The 18717-nt window shown below is 53.7% G+C and overlaps 1 protein-coding gene across 1 annotated transcript in view; it reads left to right on the forward strand.

Moving 5' to 3' along the window:
• The window catches only part of EPG5 (ectopic P-granules 5 autophagy tethering factor), a 94046-nt gene extending 82482 nt beyond the window's left edge, over nt 1-11564 (forward strand). Inside the window, exons 38-44 of the mRNA XM_075533267.1 lie at nt 1085-1294; nt 2020-2164; nt 4741-4983; nt 5904-6120; nt 6813-7028; nt 8258-8372; nt 9871-11564. Coding sequence (XP_075389382.1) covers nt 1085-1294; nt 2020-2164; nt 4741-4983; nt 5904-6120; nt 6813-7028; nt 8258-8372; nt 9871-10053 — 1329 coding nt within the window. The 3' untranslated portion in view covers nt 10054-11564. The remainder of the gene's footprint in view (nt 1-1084; nt 1295-2019; nt 2165-4740; nt 4984-5903; nt 6121-6812; nt 7029-8257; nt 8373-9870) is intronic.
• The last annotated feature ends 7153 nt before the right edge of the window (nt 11565-18717 follow it).

Consider the following 18717-nt stretch of genomic DNA (forward strand, 5'->3'; position numbering starts at 1 on the left):
GTGTCTTGTTGTCAGAGTTAGGTATTTTACAAGGAGCCCCTGGACCAGACAGTTCCTGTATAAATTGGGCTCTGGCTACTGACCACTCACAGTTTTCATGTGTCTGATCAAGACTTGGGTTTAATTTTACTCAGATTCCTAAGGAGCTCTGGGGGCAAAGTGAGCAAGCAGCTGGCCACTCACCAGTAGGTCAGTGGCTTGAACCTGCCCCGACGTTCACAGAAGAAAGATGAGGCCATTTGTGTGTGGACAGACTCCAGCGCTGAGGCTCTGTTCTGTCTCACGGGATGCTGGGAACTGAGCTGGCCTCGATAGCAATGGCTCTGGCTCTTTGGGTTTGGGAACTCTTTCGTTTTTATGTTTTATTGGTGCTATACTGCACCTGGACTGGCTTATCTTTATTATTTTTATATCATTTAAAACTTAAAAAATTTTTTCTTATATCATCATTTTTAAAGGTGTCGGAAAACATTTGATATCTGCAAAAAATAGTCTTACCCTCCTGTTAGGTGAGAAGAGACAAGGGTAACTGTGCAGCACAGGGCATTTTCAGGACATTGAAACTGTTCTGTGTAATACTATTCTGGTGAACACAGGGCATTTATCAGTGAATTTGTAAACAGAAGTAGATTCCGTAGAACTTTCACACATGTGACCCTTCAGAAGCGTTATCACCAGGTCTTTGCTTTTTCTAACAGATTGTTGGGCACCTAATCCATATATGTTACAATTTAATCATTCAAGCAGATCAAGAAAAGCTGTAGTCATTACCACAGTCAATTTTAGAACAGTTTTTTCTTTCTTGTACTCATTAGCTCTTCATTTCCCCCCAACCTTTCCTGCCATAACCCCAAGAAAACATCCATCCAGTGACAGCCTCTATAGATTTACCTCTCCTGGACTTCATACACAGAGAACATATTTAAAAAACTAACAACAATAACAAAGCAAAACAGATTAAAAACCCTCAATCGAAAAGAAAATGAAAATACTAAAAATTAGAACAAAATTTAAATGGGCCAAAAGGGAGATAAAATGATAAGGTGTTCAATTTTAACGTAGCCACTCTGTGCTTGGTTTCTAGGAGTCGCCCCTGCTCAGTCTTTTGGGACAGACGAGCTCACTCTCGTGGCACCTCGTGGATGCTGTGTCCTACCAGAGCGCCATCGGCTACTTCAGCAGCCACTACCCGCCGTCCATCATCCTGGCCAAAGAACCTGCCGCCCAGGCCGTCCTGAAGCTCCTCAAAGTTTCTGCGGGCCTTTCCAGCCCTGCCGATGGCCAGAAGCATCTGGTAAGTGGTCATTCCGGGGACAGTGGCCATTCTTCACAAGCACCTGCAGCTCAACTCCTGCTGGGGACAGGCTGGGACCCGAGGGCGTGACGGCAGGGGAAGTTGGCGGATGTGTGGCTGGTGGACTTCCGCTGTGGTGGCCTTTGGCTCTTAGCTTTATACCCTCTCGCGGTAAGCCTTCGCCTGCAGCGCCACCTGCTGAAAGGTGGGATAAGCCAGGAGGCTGGGCGGGCCATGGGTTTAGTGGCTGTGGACGGCAGCAGAGTCACCAGGACAAGACAAGCGAGCCTGGTCCCCAGCCCACTGCCTGGGCAACTGTCAGCACATCCTTGGGCCCTTCTCATCTGAGTTGGAAATAATATTCCGCCTGCCTCCAAGGGTTGTTGTGAGCAATTAATGAGCTAACAAACATGTTTGTGGAAAGGTTCCCAGCAAGTAGCTGATGTTGAATTGACGCCATTATCAATGCGGCCACACGGAAGAGTGCCTTGCTGGGATCTGGGGGTGTAGGGGCCCCAGCCCAAGTGCTGCCTCGGGTTTGCATATCCCTCGATAGGAGGACTCTGGCCGTTAGTGCTCCAGGTGGATTCCTGGTCTGTCATCGCCATTCCCTACCCGAGTGTTCCCGTCCCTGTACCCACACGCAGTCCTGCGGCAGACCCTGGGAAGGCTCAGCTCACACCGCTGCCTGGGTTTGTCTGAACGCTTCCTGCTCTGCTCGCCAGGATGCAGTTCCCAAATGCCGCGCCTTCACTCATCAGATGGTCCAGTTTCTCAGTAGCCTGGAACAGAGCGGGAAGATCACCTTCCCAGCCCTCGAGCAGCAGATGTCCAAGCTCCTGGATGACATCCTTATCTTCAACCCCCCTGGTAAGTGGGAGAGCAGGGCGCACCCAGAATGTCTGCCGTGCCTACGGCACTGTCTCCCACAAGGATGCCCAGGTGACCCACGAACGTGATGCCCAAGGAAACGCCAACTAAAACCGTGTGAAACGTTACCTACCAGGAACGGCAACAATCAAGAAAATGTAAATAGCAAGTGTTGGAAAGGCTGTATATCCATGTGCTGCTGTTGGCACATGGGCAGACAGTTTCAGCTGTCTTTAAAACATGAACATCGACTGAAATTTGTATATGCGGTGACCCAAAAGGATTTGGTGCCCATGAGCCCTGGGAAACAGGAGCAGGATGTTCACAATGATATCGAGGGGGCAAGACGAAACCACTGTCCCTTCAGTTGTTAGGTGTCATTGAATCGGTTTTGACGATAGTGACTCCAAGTGCCAGTGGGGCCACCACATAGGGCTTTCTTGGCACTGATCGTGCTCCTGATTGGAACCCTGGTGTGTTTGAACCCCTGGTCTTTTAGTTAGGAGACTCACACTTAACCACTGTGCTATCGAGATTCCTTTTGTTTGAATTCCCAGGAGAAGAGGGACGTTGTTATAGAGTTAGAAAAATACCCGACAGCAGGGAAGATTTGCCACGTACAGATGGGTTTCACAGCCTTGCTATCTTTGTTCCATCACCACCTGGAAATGGGCATGCATACCCATGCCACCCTGGTGTGTGGATTGAGTTGGATAGAATCGGTGAAGAAAAAAATTTAGTTAACTTTTATAAAGCAGGTCTGGAATATAGATTTATCACAGAAGGCAGATGATAAAGTAGTTAAAATGCAGATCTTGGTTTCACCACTTACCATTTAGGTAACTGTGCACACGGTAAGTAACTTGATCTGCAAAATGAGCTAATACTCATGTATTTCCAAAAGGTTCAATTAGATAGTTAGTAGCAACTGCCTGACAAGCCAACACTCACTGGCTGTTTAAAGAGGAAGCCACTCTTGAGTTGGGCAGACGTGATTGGGACAGTGAATGTTGACAAGTGTTGAGCCAGGCAAAGGGAAGAAGGTGTTCAGAGCCGTTCCTGCTGGGGCATGTTGATGGTCAGGGAAGGGAAGAGACTAGAATCAGCAAGGAGACCCATCGTGGTAATTGATTGCTACTCTGAATCGTAATTAGAGGATTAGAAGCTGCCACTAACCCAATTCAGAGATGAGGCCTTTATTACCAAGAACATTCACACTCATGGAAACACAGGCAAAACACATTTGCACACACATTATGCCTCTTATCGCAACCTTTTTTTTTAAGTCCTTGCTTGATTACTCATGAAACCAAAAACCCAACCCCACTGCCATCGAGTTGGTTCTGACTCGTAGCCATCCAGGTTGGGCTTCTGAGCCTGTAAATCTTTCCAGGAGGAGCTGACACCCTCCTCTTTCTCCTGGGGAGCAGCTGGTGGTTTGAATCCCCAGGGCCCTTGCTGCTGTGCAAACAGGTAAGTTTGTTTTGCTGAGCATGTTGGGTCAGACTTCTGAGAGTTCCCACTGAGCGGTCAGCTGAAGTCGGATTTCCAGTCTCCAGAGAAGAGTGACACCGTGGTCCACTGGGGAGCACCATGCCTGGTGGGCAGTTTGTGTGCACACTGCCCTGAGGCCCGCTTTCCACTCGAGAAGGGGTCAGCCTCTGCGGCCATTTGCATGTCACTTCCCTGTGTCATAAAGGAGCTCTTTTGTCTGGCCTTCCGCTCCTTTTTCTCATTTCCACCTGGACTTCCCAGGAAGGCCCGTTTGTCCTGCGGGGCTTCTGCTCAGCCGCTTTCCTCGAAGCCGCACAGCAAAGAACAAAGAGCCGCTGTGCAGAACCCAGCAAGGCTCCCCTGCATCTGCGCAGTGCAGATCACCGCAGGGGAGCGGTAGCGTGGGTGGTGTCAGGGGAATCACTTACAGGGTGACTTTCTAATTTGCTCAGCAAATGGCCGTGGAGATCTGTGGACCCGAGGGAGTCCTTGAGTGCAGGCTGGACAGTAGCGAGGAATGACGCTGTTTCTGCGTCAGGCCTTCACACCAGCCTGTGGGATGTCTGATAGCCAACGCTCCACTGCGCTGCGGGCCCAAGGACCTGTCAGCAGTCTCTAGTCTTGCCCCTCACACCAGGGATATCCGATCTGTCAAAGTGCCATATCCATGCCATATGCCTGTGCCATATCCGACCCGTGCGGTATGTCTGTGCCATATCCGATCTGTCAGAGTTTGCTTGGAGTCTACCACCAAACACCCAGCTCTCTGCCACTGGGGCTGATCCCGACTCAAGAGACCCTGTAAGACAGGGAAGATCTGCCCCAGTGGTTTTTGAGACGAACTCTTCTACAGAAATAGACAGCCTCGTCTTTGTCCTTCAGAGGGCCTGCTCGTCTCAAACCACTACCTAGGGTTACCATAACCCAGTGCACCACCAGGGCTCCTCCCCTGGGGTCCCTGACTAGAACTGAACCCCACGGGGCTGACGGATGGAAGTGCCGTTCTCCATCACATGTGCACCACTCACCTTCCAGCAGCCTCTTCCAGTGTGTGTGTGTGTGTGTGTGTGTGTGTCCCACAGACATGGACAGCCAGACCCGCCACATGGCCCTCAGCAGCCTCTTTGTGGAAGTCTTGATGATGATGAACAACTCGACCATTCCGACCGCGGAGTTCCTCCGGGGCAGCGTCCGGACCTGGATCAGCCAGAAAGTGCACGGGCTGGGGGTGCTGCCTCTCCTGACAGCGGCCTGCCAGAGCCTGGCTTCCGTCCGCCACATGGCGGAGACGACTGAAGCCTGCATCACGGCCTACTTCACAGAAGGTAGGCGAAGGCTTAGCGCCTGCTCCCCCCATTACAGCTGTCCTCGCCGCCCCGTTCTAGAACCTTCTCTAGGAGCGACTGCTCTGTATGGGGCTGATGGTTCAGAGTATGTCTGCTTGTGCAGAAAGGTCTTATTTGGGACGAGAACCTAGGGACCAGGACTGTGGGTGCAGCCCCCAACGGGTTGTTGCTGTGTCTTTTTAAACCCCACCTTTGAATTGTCAGCATCTGTCAGAGACCTGGCCTGCTTCAGAAGCTTGGGGAGTTGCAGCCCTGCCCCAAGTCCCTTTGTAAAGCTACTGAAATCCGTGCCCCTTAACAGTTTTGAAACACGTTCAGGTGTTTGTATTGGGATATGAGTCCAAGTGAGCGTTGAACAGGCAAACGCTTTCCACAGGGAGAGTGTTTGTAACATCCATTGGGAAAGCGAGAGTCATCCGACTGACAGGTGGCCCTGGATAGCAGACCGCCGAGGCCAGGGGCTGCCAGGGAGACGCTCATGCTTACCATGTGGAACAGGGGTGATTAGCAGGGTGACTGCTGAGTTCTGATGCCTGCACCCCAAGGACGGCTAGCCAGGCAGAGACCCTGAGCAGTGAGGGCCGGCTAGTCTCGACCCCGAACCACACTCCCCTTTTGTGGCCCGTAGGACCCAAGTGAGAAACGTTTTCTTGACGGCGGGAAGCACTGAGTGACGTAGTTCATGACTTTACCCAGGGTCTGTTTTGTAGACCACTGTGTCCCATTGTGCTCTGGTGCACCCCCCCCCCCCCCAGGCTGTCTTGTCCTCTGCCACAGAGAGGCTGGACCTGGCGGGCTCGTGCCCCATGCTCCCTCAGCAGCTGCCTTCTGAGGGGTTCAGCCAGTGCTAGGCATGCTTGTTTGTCAATCTTCCTTCCTTTTCTTCTATTTTTCCTTAGACTCCCTCAACCCTAACATAGGTTGGGGCCCCATCCTGGTGTCCCTTCAAGTTCCTGAGCTCACCATGGAAGAATTTCTGCAGGAGTCCCTGGCCCTGGGCAGCTACTTGACCCTTTACGTCTACCTGCTTCAGTGTTTGAACAGTGAACAGACGCTAAGGAATGACATGAAAGTGCTGCTCATCTTAAGCAAGTGGTTGGAGCAGGTCTACCCGAGGTACGGCGGGCCTGCTGCTGACCCCAGTCACTGTGTCTGCTGAGCTTGGGGTCTCACAGGGAAGCATATCTTTAAGGACGCAGCACTGTGTGGTGCGTGAGACCACCAACAAGGCCACGAAGCACTGCAAGCTGCACAAAGAGCCTGCCTTTGGTGGACTAAGTTTCCGAGCGGCGTTATTTCCCACAGCATCAGTTTCCCTTGTCAGTCAAGTGGGGATGAGCATGCCTGCTACTGAGGGTCACTTCGGGGATGTGTGAAAGCACTTAGAGCCGTGCAGTGTCCATCAGCGAGCACGCACTCTATAAACGGTAGCAGCTGCCGCCCGGTGGCTCTTTTTTGAAACTTTATTTTATTAAATAATTTTATTGTGGGCTGTTACAGCTCTTACCACAATCCATACATTCATCCATTGTGTCAAGGACATTTGTACATATGCTGCCATCATCATTTTCTTTTTTTTAAAAACATTTTATTAGGGGCTCATACAACTCTTATCACAATCCATACATATACATACATCAATCGTATAAAGCACATCCGCACATTCTTTGCCCTACTGGTGGCTCTTTATCAGTGTGATTACCCTCAACGTCCTACACGTCCCACGTACTTGAACTCACACTTGCACGTGCAGTGCGGTGGTGTGGAAAGCTCCGTTTCTGACTGCCCTTCCCCCCGTGCCACCCCAGTTCTGTGCAGGAAGAGGCCAAGCTGTGTCTGTGGTGGCACCAAGTGCTGCAGCTGTCCCTGGGCCAGGCGGAGCAGAACGACGCCGTCCTGACAGGAGCCGTCATTCGGATTCTGCTCATGCTTCAGAGCAGGCTGAACCTGGTGGCCGAGGAGAGGCTCAGCTCTGGGATTCTGGGGGCAATCGGGCTGGGCCGGAGGTCGCCCTTGTCCAACAGGTAAGGGAGCCCCAGTGCTGCTGGCACCCAAGGGGCCTCTGGTTCTGCACCCAGTGAGGGGTCTCGAGACTTGAACAGGGTTGTTGATTTAGAGGCTACGTCTGACAGAGCTTCAGAAGAGAAACTACCAGAGCCCAATTACATCTCTGTCTGGCATTGTTTTTAGATGAAATGTTTTACTTCTTTTGCTCTGTTTCTCCTCTCATTGTATCTCTCTGTTTTCTTTTGTTACCCTTCCAAACGGCTCATTTCTTTTTGACCCATGGCCACCGCTGCCGAACCAGGTCTTTTAGGCCTGTGTGTGAGCTGCCGCACGGCCAGCGACCTCTGCGCGCAGGGCAGGCTGATCCCGAGGGACTGATACGCCGACCTGCCATAGTCCCCTGGTGCATTAAGATCAGGAGGAGAAGTCTTAAGAAATGATTCTAGGTTTGGGTTGTTAAAGGAAAACCCCAAAGGATGAAAGCATTACCTGTTTGTCTACCATTGCGTTCATACTATTTATGTACAAGGGGTCTTTGACAAGTTTGAGGCAACATGGAATTAAAAGATGACAGGATCTTCCCATGGACTTTTGGAAGCCCCTGGGGTCACACAGACTTCTTTGGAGCATTTGAAGAGCTCTCATACCGTTTAGTGCTGGCATCCTTGTGGAATAGGACATCCTATTGCTGGCAGCTCCGAGAACCGCCCAATCCACCCGTGAACATCGAGGTACTTTGTTCACGGTAGAATTTAGCAGGGCTACATGGAGCTCTTGGTGGTGGAGTGGGTTATGCTTTGGGCTACTCTCCCCAGGGTCAGTAATTCAAACCCACCAGCCACTCTGCAGGGGGAGATCAGGCTGTCTCCTCCCATAAAGATTGTCGTCTCAGAAACCCAATGGAACAGCCTGCTCTGCCCTGAAGGGTCACTATGGTGGTTTGCTTGTTTTTTTAATGTGATTTTTATTTCACTTAAATTGGGTTTGTGTGCCTTAGCATGAACTGGGCTCTTTAATTCTTGAATTTGAATTAGGTATATATTGAGAGGGAGGTAAACTTTCTTAAAAAAAAAAACCAACAAAACTTGATTGTGAATTAAACGAAGGTCTAGATAAAGTTTCTTCTTGAAGGTCCTTAAGATGTTCCCGAGGAAGTTCACGTGCTTCTGTTGTTTTCTGATGGAGAATACGAAGTGAGCTATAGAATGCTGCTAACCATGGTTTCTGTGTCCCCACTGCACACCAGGTTCCGAGTGGTCGCCCGGAGCATGGCCACCTTCCTCTTGGTGCAGGTGCCCACTGAGGACCACATCCGCCTGAAGCCGGGCTCTGAATTGCATCTGACACTGAGAGCCCAGCAGGTCAGTCAAGCCAACCTTGTGCCACGGGCCAGTGGTTTTTCTCCACCAGACCAGAGGTGACCCAGGTGGAGCAGTGGTGGTCGCCCTGCTGTTGCACCGACAGCATAGCATTGCCCTTCTCAGGCTCTGCTGTGTGCGGTCCTGGTCCTGAGGGGCAGGGATCAAACCGTATAGTCTGCAGGGGTCTGGGCTTGTAGAATACTGATATTTAAGTCTGACAGGCAAGACGGCTGATGTGCATCTTCATGTACACCCTCTGTCTTATATAAGGAGCCCTAGTGGTACTGTTGATAGGGCATTGGACTGTTAACCTTCAGGTTGGGGGTTCAAACCCATTAGCCACTCTGAGGGAGAAAGATGAGGCTGTCTGCCCCCATGAAGATCTATAGCCCCAGAAGCCGTACAGTGAGTCCTAATCGGCTTGATGTCAGTGGGGTTTTGGTTTGTTTTGCTTTAATGGTGTACGTACAACTTCCCTAGTGGGCAGTAAGTGGTGGTCTTCCAAGGGCCGATGAGAAGCCAGTGAGATGGCATTTCCTGTTAAGTTTGAGATGTCATGGGGCTGACTGTCACGGGGCTGACAGCACCTGTGAACCCTCCCGTGGCCACCAGGTGGTGCAGCTCTGTGCCCCATTCCTTCTCATCTCCCAGGATGGCTCACCTGCTTAGCAGCCACACCGTCGTTTAGGCAGCCTGTGAAATAGTTATCTCTGTCTACAGTGCTTTCCCGTAGGCACACACTAAAGCAGGCCATTGGGGGCTAGACTTTAGAAGGCAAGAGAGGCAGGAGAGGCCAACAAACCAATCTTGGAGGGGCGGGGGGAGAGACTGTCCCATTAGCTCTTATTGGAGATTGAACTTGCTCACACACCTGAGCTTGGTATCAAAATCCTGCGCTGTGGGTTTCCAGCCCTCAAGCTTCTGTCTACCCCAAACCCAAACTCACTGCCATCATGTTGATGCCGACTCATAACGACCCTGCAGGTTAGGGTAGAGCTGCCCCTGTGGGTTTTGGAGACTCTTAACTGTTCATGGAAATAGAAAGCTCCCCCCCCCCCCCGCCTTATTTCAGAGTGGCTGGTGGTTTCAAACTGCTGACCTTGGGGATTGCAGCCCAACATGTAACTGCTGGGCCACCTGGGTTCCCATTAATGTATTTCTAAGCTGTCAGTTCAATCTTCCTCCTTGTTTCCCGAAGCAAGCAAAGTCGTCTGTTAATATATATGCCTTCAGGAACGAGCATCGTGGGTGCAGAATGGAGACGGCGAGCAGGCTGACCACAGCCTGTGGGGGAAGGCTTGGGAAATGGCTGGGTGTGTGAGATGTGGGTTGCTGGTGTCCAGATGGTGGCTAACCCAGCCTAGCCTGGTGCACGCCCGGTCCAGTGCTCTGGTCTCCCCGCCAGACTCAGGAGGCGGGCTGTCCCTGCAGCCACCAGGTTCTGCATGCCTCATGGGGCACCTGGTTAACCCGCTTGCTTACCTTACGTGTCTTCCAGGCTCTGAGCGCCCTCGAGGCCATGCCGTCGAGTAAGCAGTATGCGGAATACCAGGATCCAATCTCTCAGGCCGCCCAGTTTATAAAGCACCCTGGCCATTGCCTCAAGGACGGGAAAAGCCTCCTGGCTCTCCTGGTGAACTGCCTCTACCCGGAAGTGCATTATTTGGACAACATTCGATAGTCCACCCAGGCCCCGGCCACCCGCTGCTCTTCAAGTTTACACTCCCTGTTGGCTGTGGCACAGGGGACTTGGCGCAGGCCTGCTGCGGGCTGGGGCAGCCGCGGGGGGCTGTGTGCTCCCGAGGGCTCCAGCATGTGCGTGCGTGATCGGCCCTTGAGGCCTCCCTGGAAGGGCTTCGTTTTCAGGTCTTCCACTAGGAGCAGCACTGTAAGTTCCCACTATAAGACAGACAGCGGCACTCGGCCATAGCCTGCTGCCAGCCGTCTCCTACGACCCAGGGTAGGGTGTCTGTGGCTCCACTTCCGCTCCCGGTTTTGTTGAAATGTGAAGAACCCTGGGTTAGCTCTGACGGCCAGGGGAGTCCATGTGGAACCTCATTTGAGACATCTTGAAACCTGCCCGCGTTTCTCCGGCGTGGAGGCTATCCAGCAGCGGGAAGGAATTGCGCTCTCCCCTTGGAGGTGAGCCCCGAGGGCCGTGTCAGTCGGGCCACACGCATGGTGGCGAGGCCCGCTTCCACCACCGAGAACGGTGGACAATAAAAGGTTGGCGCTTGCACTGCTGGCTTGTCCAGAATGGGCCCCTTTGCGCGTGGTGTGGTGAGCTGCGCAGCTCCATCCCCGCCAGGCTTTGCGCAGCCTGCCTGTGTGTCCTGTACAGGTGGGGCATATGGGCTGAGCTTCACACTTCCCTGACCCGCGCTCAGCCCCGCCTCCATCCTTCCTGACCCGCCCCCGCTCCCTGTGCCTCCCAGCAGATGCTGCCCTGAGCATGTGTCCCTGCCTGTCCTTGCCCCCACCCGCCCCCAAACTCCCAGGAGCGAGCTGCCTGCAAATCCCGCGCCCACGGACAGCTGCGGTTTGCTGCGGGCTTTTCCAGGAGCCTTGCCCGCTGGGCCGGCTCCTGTTTGGTGCCCATCTTCTTGTTTCCAGTGTTTGCCCCCAGAAGGAACAGTTTGACCTCTGCCACCATGGCTCGGAATTGCTGTGTGTGCGCCCAGCTCGCGCCATCGCCCCCTCGTTTCTTGGACTAGCCTAAGACCACTCACCAAAGAGTGTCTAACGGGAGTCCGCAGGGCTTCTCTCCAAACAGCCTTCAAGGAGCGCTGCTACTCTAAGATTGGCCCTGCTGACCCCAGGGTAGCTGACCCCCAGCGTGGCTGATCCCCAGGGTGACTGACCCCCAGCGTGGCTGACCCCCAGCATGACTGACCCCCAGGGTGGCTGACCCCCAGGGTGGGTCTCGGAGCCTTGCCATGTGTGTGCGTGTGTGTCTTGTCTGTCTTCCTCGCACCATGATCCTCTGTTTTCAGCTTGTGTGTGCGTGTGTCTCAAGTGCTGTGTTTTCTGAGGAAGATGCAATTACTGATTTTCAGGAATGACGGGTTTGAACGACAGTATGTCCATCTTAAAGACAACGCTCACTAACCTGTGAAATTTGAAAGCTCACAATATTTATAGCGTGTTTGGTCAGTAGAAACTAAAAAAATAAAACCACCATCTTTCGTTGTAGCTGGTAAGACAGTGATGTGTAGGCATCTCACACTTTCAGTAAAGTGTGTCACTTGGTGAAGTCAGCGTGGAAGCTTAGTGCCTGAAGTCATCCAATGGCCTTGTTACTATGGAGACAGAGGCACTCCCTCGTGCTAAGCACAGGTCAGTTACCTGGGTCCCCGAGAGACCCCGCTAGGATTTGAGGTGGTTCAGAACTTGGCCACACTGCAGCATCAGGGGCAACAAGCCTTTGTTGTCTGGCATAAGCAGCCGAAACGGGCATGTCGGCGAGGGGTTTGTGTCCCCCGCAGTGTTGAAGGTGAGCTTGTGCACATTGCAGACGGCGTCACAGTGGGCCCGGCTCCTCAGAGAGGGCTGATCAGCGGGCGCTTTTCTCCTCAGGTACACCAAGGATGGGTCTGGGTCAGCCTGGACACCCCATCTCACTGCTCTTCCTCCTGATTCCAGGGTCTGAAAGGCTCAGAGCTTGGGGGCACAGGGCATGGTGGGTGTGTCTGTAGAACCGGGTAGACCCACGCAGACATGTTCCCCAAGCCCCTGCCACACTTGGACCTCCCCCCAGGAGTCCCTCACCAATAGCTCCCTCCCCCGAGCCTCTCAGCCCAGAGAAAGGAACAGCACAGGCTGGTCCAGCCTCCCTCTAGCCAGTCCCATCCTCCCTGTCTGTCCCACATCAGTGCCATCCTGCTGTGCCAGAGCGCCCAGGCCGCCTCCCCTTTGTGAAGGTGACTCAACTGTCACGGGTTTGCATCCTAAAATGAAGCATTTCTATTGGACTCTGAAACAAATGCCGTAGAATCCAAGGTGCCTGTTCTGAAGGGGCGTCACACACATGGAGTTTGTCCCCAACCCTTCCAGGGGCTTGTGCTGGCCCTGCCCCTGCCCCTGTCATGGGCGAGTGCACACAGCCCCTGGAAGACCACGTGCTGATGCGCTTGAGCTGAAGCTGGCCTCCGATAATCTTGCCCATGGACCACGGACCCGTGGGGAGCCATCCACTCGGGCTGGGGCCTCACGTTTTCAGATCTTGCCCCCTGGGGACCCTGCTGGCCCACAGTCCTGTTAGGCAAGGGTCCCAGTGCTTTGACCCCTTCTAATAGTGCCCTGGGGATCTAGTAGGTTCCCAGTAAGACTACCCGAAAGGGCAGCAATTAAAAAATCATGCGCTGCACCAAGGGCGATGAGGCTTTCTGTTCCCGGGACCCTTGTGGGCAGCGCTAGTCTGTCCTACAGGGCAGCCGTGAGCCAGAATCCCCTCAGTGGCAGTGAGGGCTGTGGAGGAGGGCTTCCAGGAGCCCTGGTGGCATAATGGGTTAAGCTTTGGGCTGGTAACCCCAAGGTCAAAGGTTCAGACCCAGAAGCTCCTTGGAACAGGAGACAGATGACGCTTTCTGTTCTGATGAAGGTTTATGGAAGCCCTAGGGCATCCTCTGCTCTGCAGGGTTGCTCTGAGGAGGAATCGACTGGATGGCTGTGGTCTGAAGAGGGTGACGCTTTTGAAAACGTTCCAGAGCTGCCCTGTGACATTCTGTGAGGGCTGTGCATGGGGCTAACAGGACCAGGAGCGGGCTGGACACTTTACCCTCGTCTCCGTCCTGAGGGTGACACATGCCCCTAGCTGTGGCCCAGAGCAGTGGACACTTGGTGACATCAGCTCTTCAGTGGCGCTGCCCGATGGCTGGCATGTTCACCAAGTGGTGCATCGAGTCGGTTCCGATCCACAGCGACCTGTGCTGCCCAGCCCCACGCCATCCTCACAAGTGCCTGAGCCCAGCTCACCTGGTGTCTAGTCCAACTGCAGCCCTTGGCTTTCCGCAGTTGCTACTGAGGACTGGTCTCACCAAGTTCAGGATCGGCTGAGCAACAGGCACTGTGCACTTGCCCTTTAAAGTTGTTTTGAGTCAACTTTCCAACTTTAAAGCAGCAGTTGATTACTCATCTGTCCAGATAACCGTCTCATTAAGCAAAAATAGTGAACGTCATGTTGGGAAATGTGTGTGACTTTTGTTTGTCTATAAAAGTGCGCTTTGCTCCTCCATGAGTGCGTGCATTATGCTGGGCACCGTCCTTAGCTTACAGCTGGGCACTGAGCTGACTCTTCTGGGCCTTGGTGATGGGGCATGCCCTTGGCAGTTGGCTAAGCTCCATTGATTCTGCAGCACCTGTCTTTGGAGTTGTGTTTCTTTACCGCACACTGATTTCTGATGATACTAACAAAATTATTTGAGCTACTGTCCCCTTATTCTGGAAGGGAGCCATTGCTAAGGAACGTTGATGGTTTTAACTCTCATTGAGTGCTAAGAATTAAGACTCTTCTGGCTCAGCATCATTACGTGGCGACAGAGCTCTCAGTGCGTCCAACTCTTCCCCTTCCCCCACGCACATGGGTGATGTTGAACACCACGACTTGATCTTGGTCACCACACCGCAATAGTCACACCAGCCTGCTCGGCCAGCATTTCACATCTGCACACCGGAGTTTTTACCACCATGGTGAGACAGGAAGGTATTCGTTAAGTACAATCCTGCAAATAAACCTGGCTCTACTTTGATGGACAGCCCCGTCTTGTCTTTGGTGGGGTGGCTGGCAGGACTCGTTCCCATCCAGAAATCACACTGAGAAAAAATGGGAAATGTGGAGGCTGGTGAATGGGCTGAGCCTGTCTTCTGAGGTGCTGTGTCACACCGTGGGCCAGGCCTCCAGTTCCAGAGAATCTGAAATGTCTAGGTGCAAGATTTGGCACGGGCGGGAGCCCTGCTCAGGCCTGTAACATATCCATGCCCCTGGCAGGGGGCGGCCCTGACGGCTGTATCCAGACACCAGGGGAGGGGAGCCTCAGCTACCAAGGAGGTCATGGTGGGGTCTGGCGATCTACCTTCAGTGCAGGAATGCCAGGGAGTTATTCCTCTGCCCTGTTAGTTGGTGCTGACATTTCTGAGACACACCCTGAATGCTGGCAACACCACAACCAAGGCTGATCGATAGGGGTGGGGGTGGGGGCCTGGGGGAGTTCTTGTGCAGTCAATGTGGGATGAACATCAAAGTGACATTTCTCAGGGATGGAACCTATTAGGTGTCTAGGTAGAACAGGTGGAAAGTGCCTTTGAGCTCAAGTTGTCCCCGCTCTGGCCAGTCTAGGAAGGAGGGTAACCTAGACTCTCCAGGTCAGTAGCCACCTTGCTGGGAGACTCCCTGAAGGCAAAATGCCCCCCAGGAAGTGGCCCGCACCACCGCAGGGCCCCTCGGCATTAGGAAGACTTAGGATGGCCGAGCTAAGACCACCCCCTCTCCAAACAGCTGCTTGTCTGAACTTGGCCCCCTTCCCTCAAGGTCGTGCTCAATTCTTTTGGGAACAGACTCACCGACTGATTCAGCGAACCCAGGCAGTTTGATTAATCAGAGTGAACCCAGGCAATTTCCGGCCTGGACATCATACTCCAATAAAGCTTCATTAGTGGCTTATACCAGCCCTCCTAAGGAGCCCTGGTGGCCTAGTGGTAAAGGTCAGGAGTTCAACACCACCAGCCCCACATGGGAGAAATACTCCTTTCTACTGTAGAGTTCCAGTCTGGGAAACCCAGAGGGGCCGTTCGACTGCCCTGTAAGGCCGCTGTGAGTCAGCATCCATGTGTTCGATGGCAGAGCTGCATCTGGAGTTTGCATGTAGTTTGTCAGCTCCTTGAGGCAGGGAATGCGTCACGGGCCCTTGGCGGGTCTGAGGGCCACCCACGAAAGGTCTCCCCGTCCTGCTGCTCCCAGTCACTGCCCACCTTCAGGAACCTCAAGCCCCTTTCAGAAAGCGGGTTCTTCTTACGGAGCGCCGTGCTGCAGAAGGGAGGGCCTAGCCCACACTGGAAGGCCTAGTTTTGAAAATATCTGGGTCTTCTAAGTCATTTTCCTCCTGGACTCCTCTTTCAGCATTTTTGTGTGGGATACAGAAGGATTTCTCCCAAGCTGTCTCCCCCAAATATATACCAGACAGCTGCTTGGGAATGTCTATACTTGGAGGTCATCAGAAGTAGGTCAGGGGTTATTCTCCCTGAGAGCTATCAGGCATCTAGGGCAAGTAGTCACCACTGTTTATCCCATAATAGGACCCACTCCCTTCTGATAAGGATAGTAGTTGTCTGTTTCCTTGTAGGAGACCCCAGAGGTCAAACCTGCCCAAGAATGACCAAGGTTAGGCCGCCATCTTGAATCTAGGGTCCGCCCATCTTGTCACATGTATACCCCCAATCCCTCTTCCTATTGTGTGTATGTCCCTAGACCACCTCCCTCATTACTGTATTACCTATAAGACAGACCCTTCCAGTGACATATGTCCTCACCTGTAATTAGGGGGCTTGCATGTCCCTGAAGAAGATAAAAGGGGCCTGGGCTAGCATTAAATCTCTCCCTCCATGTGGACCATCTAGCGGGGCAGAAGTGAGCATGCTACCATGAAACGTGTGTGACTCCCATTTATTTCAATACTTCTATTTCTCATGCTCTCTATAACTTTACTATGATCGTTACTTATTATCGCTGTACAGTTGCGCCTATCGAACCCGTAATGATGTGTTAGGGGCTGGCTTCCCCTGACATTTTTGGATATGTTTGGGGGAAGCGTCATCTGGAGAACCTATTTGAACCTTCAGAGCCTGTGACTGTGGGCCCAGGGGGGTTCCCCAGACCATGTCTCCGAACAAGAGCATCCTGGGTCTGCAGAAGGTGGTCAGATGGTGAAAGTTGCAATGTGTGGAGCCAGCACCCTGCTGGGCCCCGAGGGCCGTGATTACCCCTGCCCCTCGGCTCAGTTGAGGGTGGCCCCACCTGCCCGGAGCCCGGCTTGGACTCGGCCCCCACCCTACCACACCTCCTGCTCCAGCAGCTTCCCCTGCTTCCACAGCAGTCTGCGCCCCGCCTCCTGGCCTTTACTGAGACCCTCCCTGCCCTCTCCCACCCCCCAGATGCTGTGTCCGCATTGGCACGGCCCACTTGTACCATCTCCAAGCCCCCTTCTTCAGGAAGCCTTCCAGTTACCCCTTTCCCAGGCCCTCTTCCCTTAGCACCCCCCCTTACCTCTGCTGTGGCCCCCATGCCATTTCCCACCTACTGATGTGCATCCCTTTGCCCATGTGCGAATGCAGAGCATCCAACTGGGAAGTAAGCACCGCTGTTCCCCATCCAGGTGTAAGGTTAGGGGGCTCTTGTACTTCCAGAGGCCCCTTGCAGGTGAGTGGGCCATGTGGCTAACATTGACCAATGGCTAAGGTTGCAAGTGGGAGACCCTTTTCCTCTGGCCCAGTAGCCCAGCACATGAGCCGTGGCGGGCAGCCCCTGAGTCACAATAAGGAGCAAAGTCCCTGCCAGTCTGACTGGCAAGGAAGAAGCCCCTGATGTGTCCAGCCATAGTGATTTGGGGCTTGGTTTGTTACCACAGCACAACTGGCCCACCCAGGCCAGAGTTGCTCCCGGGGGGTGCCAGCTGCAATTCCAACTCCAGGGACCAAACGGGACAGAGAAGAGGGGTCCCCTTGATTTATCAGCTGTGGTCTTTACAGAAGCAGGTTGGCACAGCTGTCATGGTGCTGCCAGGCACTTAACCATTGTGCCACCAAGGTGTCTGACTCTCAGCCTTATTCATCTCTGCCGGCTCACACACAGCCCAGTGCCTCACTCCGGGCCGTATGTAAGATGGGATGCCCAGCACTGTCCTTCTCAGCTGTAAGACCGGCCTCAGCCCACACCAACCCTGAGCCCTTCCCGTGTGATGCAGGGCTCTTCAGGGAGGTGTCTGAAAGAGTCCCCCCTCCCCCAAGGAGTTATACAGGCCGACTCCTCTGGCCTCTCCACGGTCCGCACAGGCTCTTGCACGGACCCCAAGCTAACCACGAGAGGAGAACCCCCATCGCCCATTTGTCCCCAGAGCAGACTGGTGAGAGGGGGGCCTTGAACCCCCTTGCCTTGCTCAATAACTTATGAAGACCCCTCAACCTTGGGGCCTTCTCTGCAGTGAAACTCCAGAAAAGATGCTGTGTTTACTTCTGGTTAACATCCATCCATCCATCCCAGAATTTGGAAAAGTTCCAAGAAGAAAGTTTGTCCCTGTTGCTTTTCCATTTCCCGCATCCCCAGGGTCCTCACTGGCCCCTCCGCCCAAGCCCCAGGCAAGGCAGGAGCGGCTCAGTCCGGCCGGTGTAGACATGGGCTGCAACGCCCCTCCAGGTGAGAAGGGGGAGAGCAAATGGGCGAGCCTGCCTGTGCCTTTGAGCTGAGCACAGGCAGGAAGGATTCAGATTGAAGAGGGCACAGCTGCAGCTGTTTGTTCTCGGGGGTCCTGCAGCCCCCAGTCTCCTCAGGTCTCTCAGCTTCCCATCTCCGAAGACCGTGATGGTCAGGAGCTTTGGGAGGACATGTGTCCCCTACTCCTATAGGTCCGAGCTCAAGGCAGTGTGGGGCAGCAGATAGGCTATAATGAGGCAGTCACAGAGACCACAGGCGGTCCGGGCTCCTGGCCTCTCCCTACCACGATCCCAGAAGTTGAGGCTCTTCTGAGCACAGGTGTGCACCACCTCAGCTCAGGCTTGTTCTCTGGAACCACTGTGGCCCAGGCTGGCGTGGGGGCCACACACACCCAACACCTCTCCGTGCATCTTCAGTCGCTCAGCAACTGAAGATGGGGCTTGCAACACCCCTGGCATCTGCAGGTGGCTATGTGCTTTCTCAATCCCCTGCAGAGCCTCAGATTTTCATTCGCTTGTCAGCCGGCGGGAGTGTATTATTATCCGGGGTCATCATTGGATGAACTGAGAGCCAGAGAAGTCAGGAGAGTGTTCCCATCCACACACACAGCTGGGGCATAGCCTTGGCCTCCTGATGCCACGACTCAGTTCCCGAGAGGTTACTAAGGGATTCTAGGGCAGAAGGGCGGGGCAGCTGTTCAGGAGGTTGCACCTGGGGCTTGAGTGTGTGCACACACCCCTTTCTCAACTCTGGACCCACTCATATTATCATAGGGGCTCTGAGAGTGCGGTGAGCATGCAGGAAACCAGTTGAGCATCTGTGGATGGTTCCTGATTCCCTGAGGGGCTGCCAGGTACCTGGGCCCCCAGGACAACCAGCCACACCTCCCTTGGCCTCGTGGCTGTGGTGGGCTCAGGGTGCTCA

The sequence above is a fragment of the Tenrec ecaudatus genome, chromosome 15 (assembly GCF_050624435.1).
Source record: "Tenrec ecaudatus isolate mTenEca1 chromosome 15, mTenEca1.hap1, whole genome shotgun sequence".
Taxonomy (NCBI): domain Eukaryota; kingdom Metazoa; phylum Chordata; class Mammalia; order Afrosoricida; family Tenrecidae; genus Tenrec; species Tenrec ecaudatus.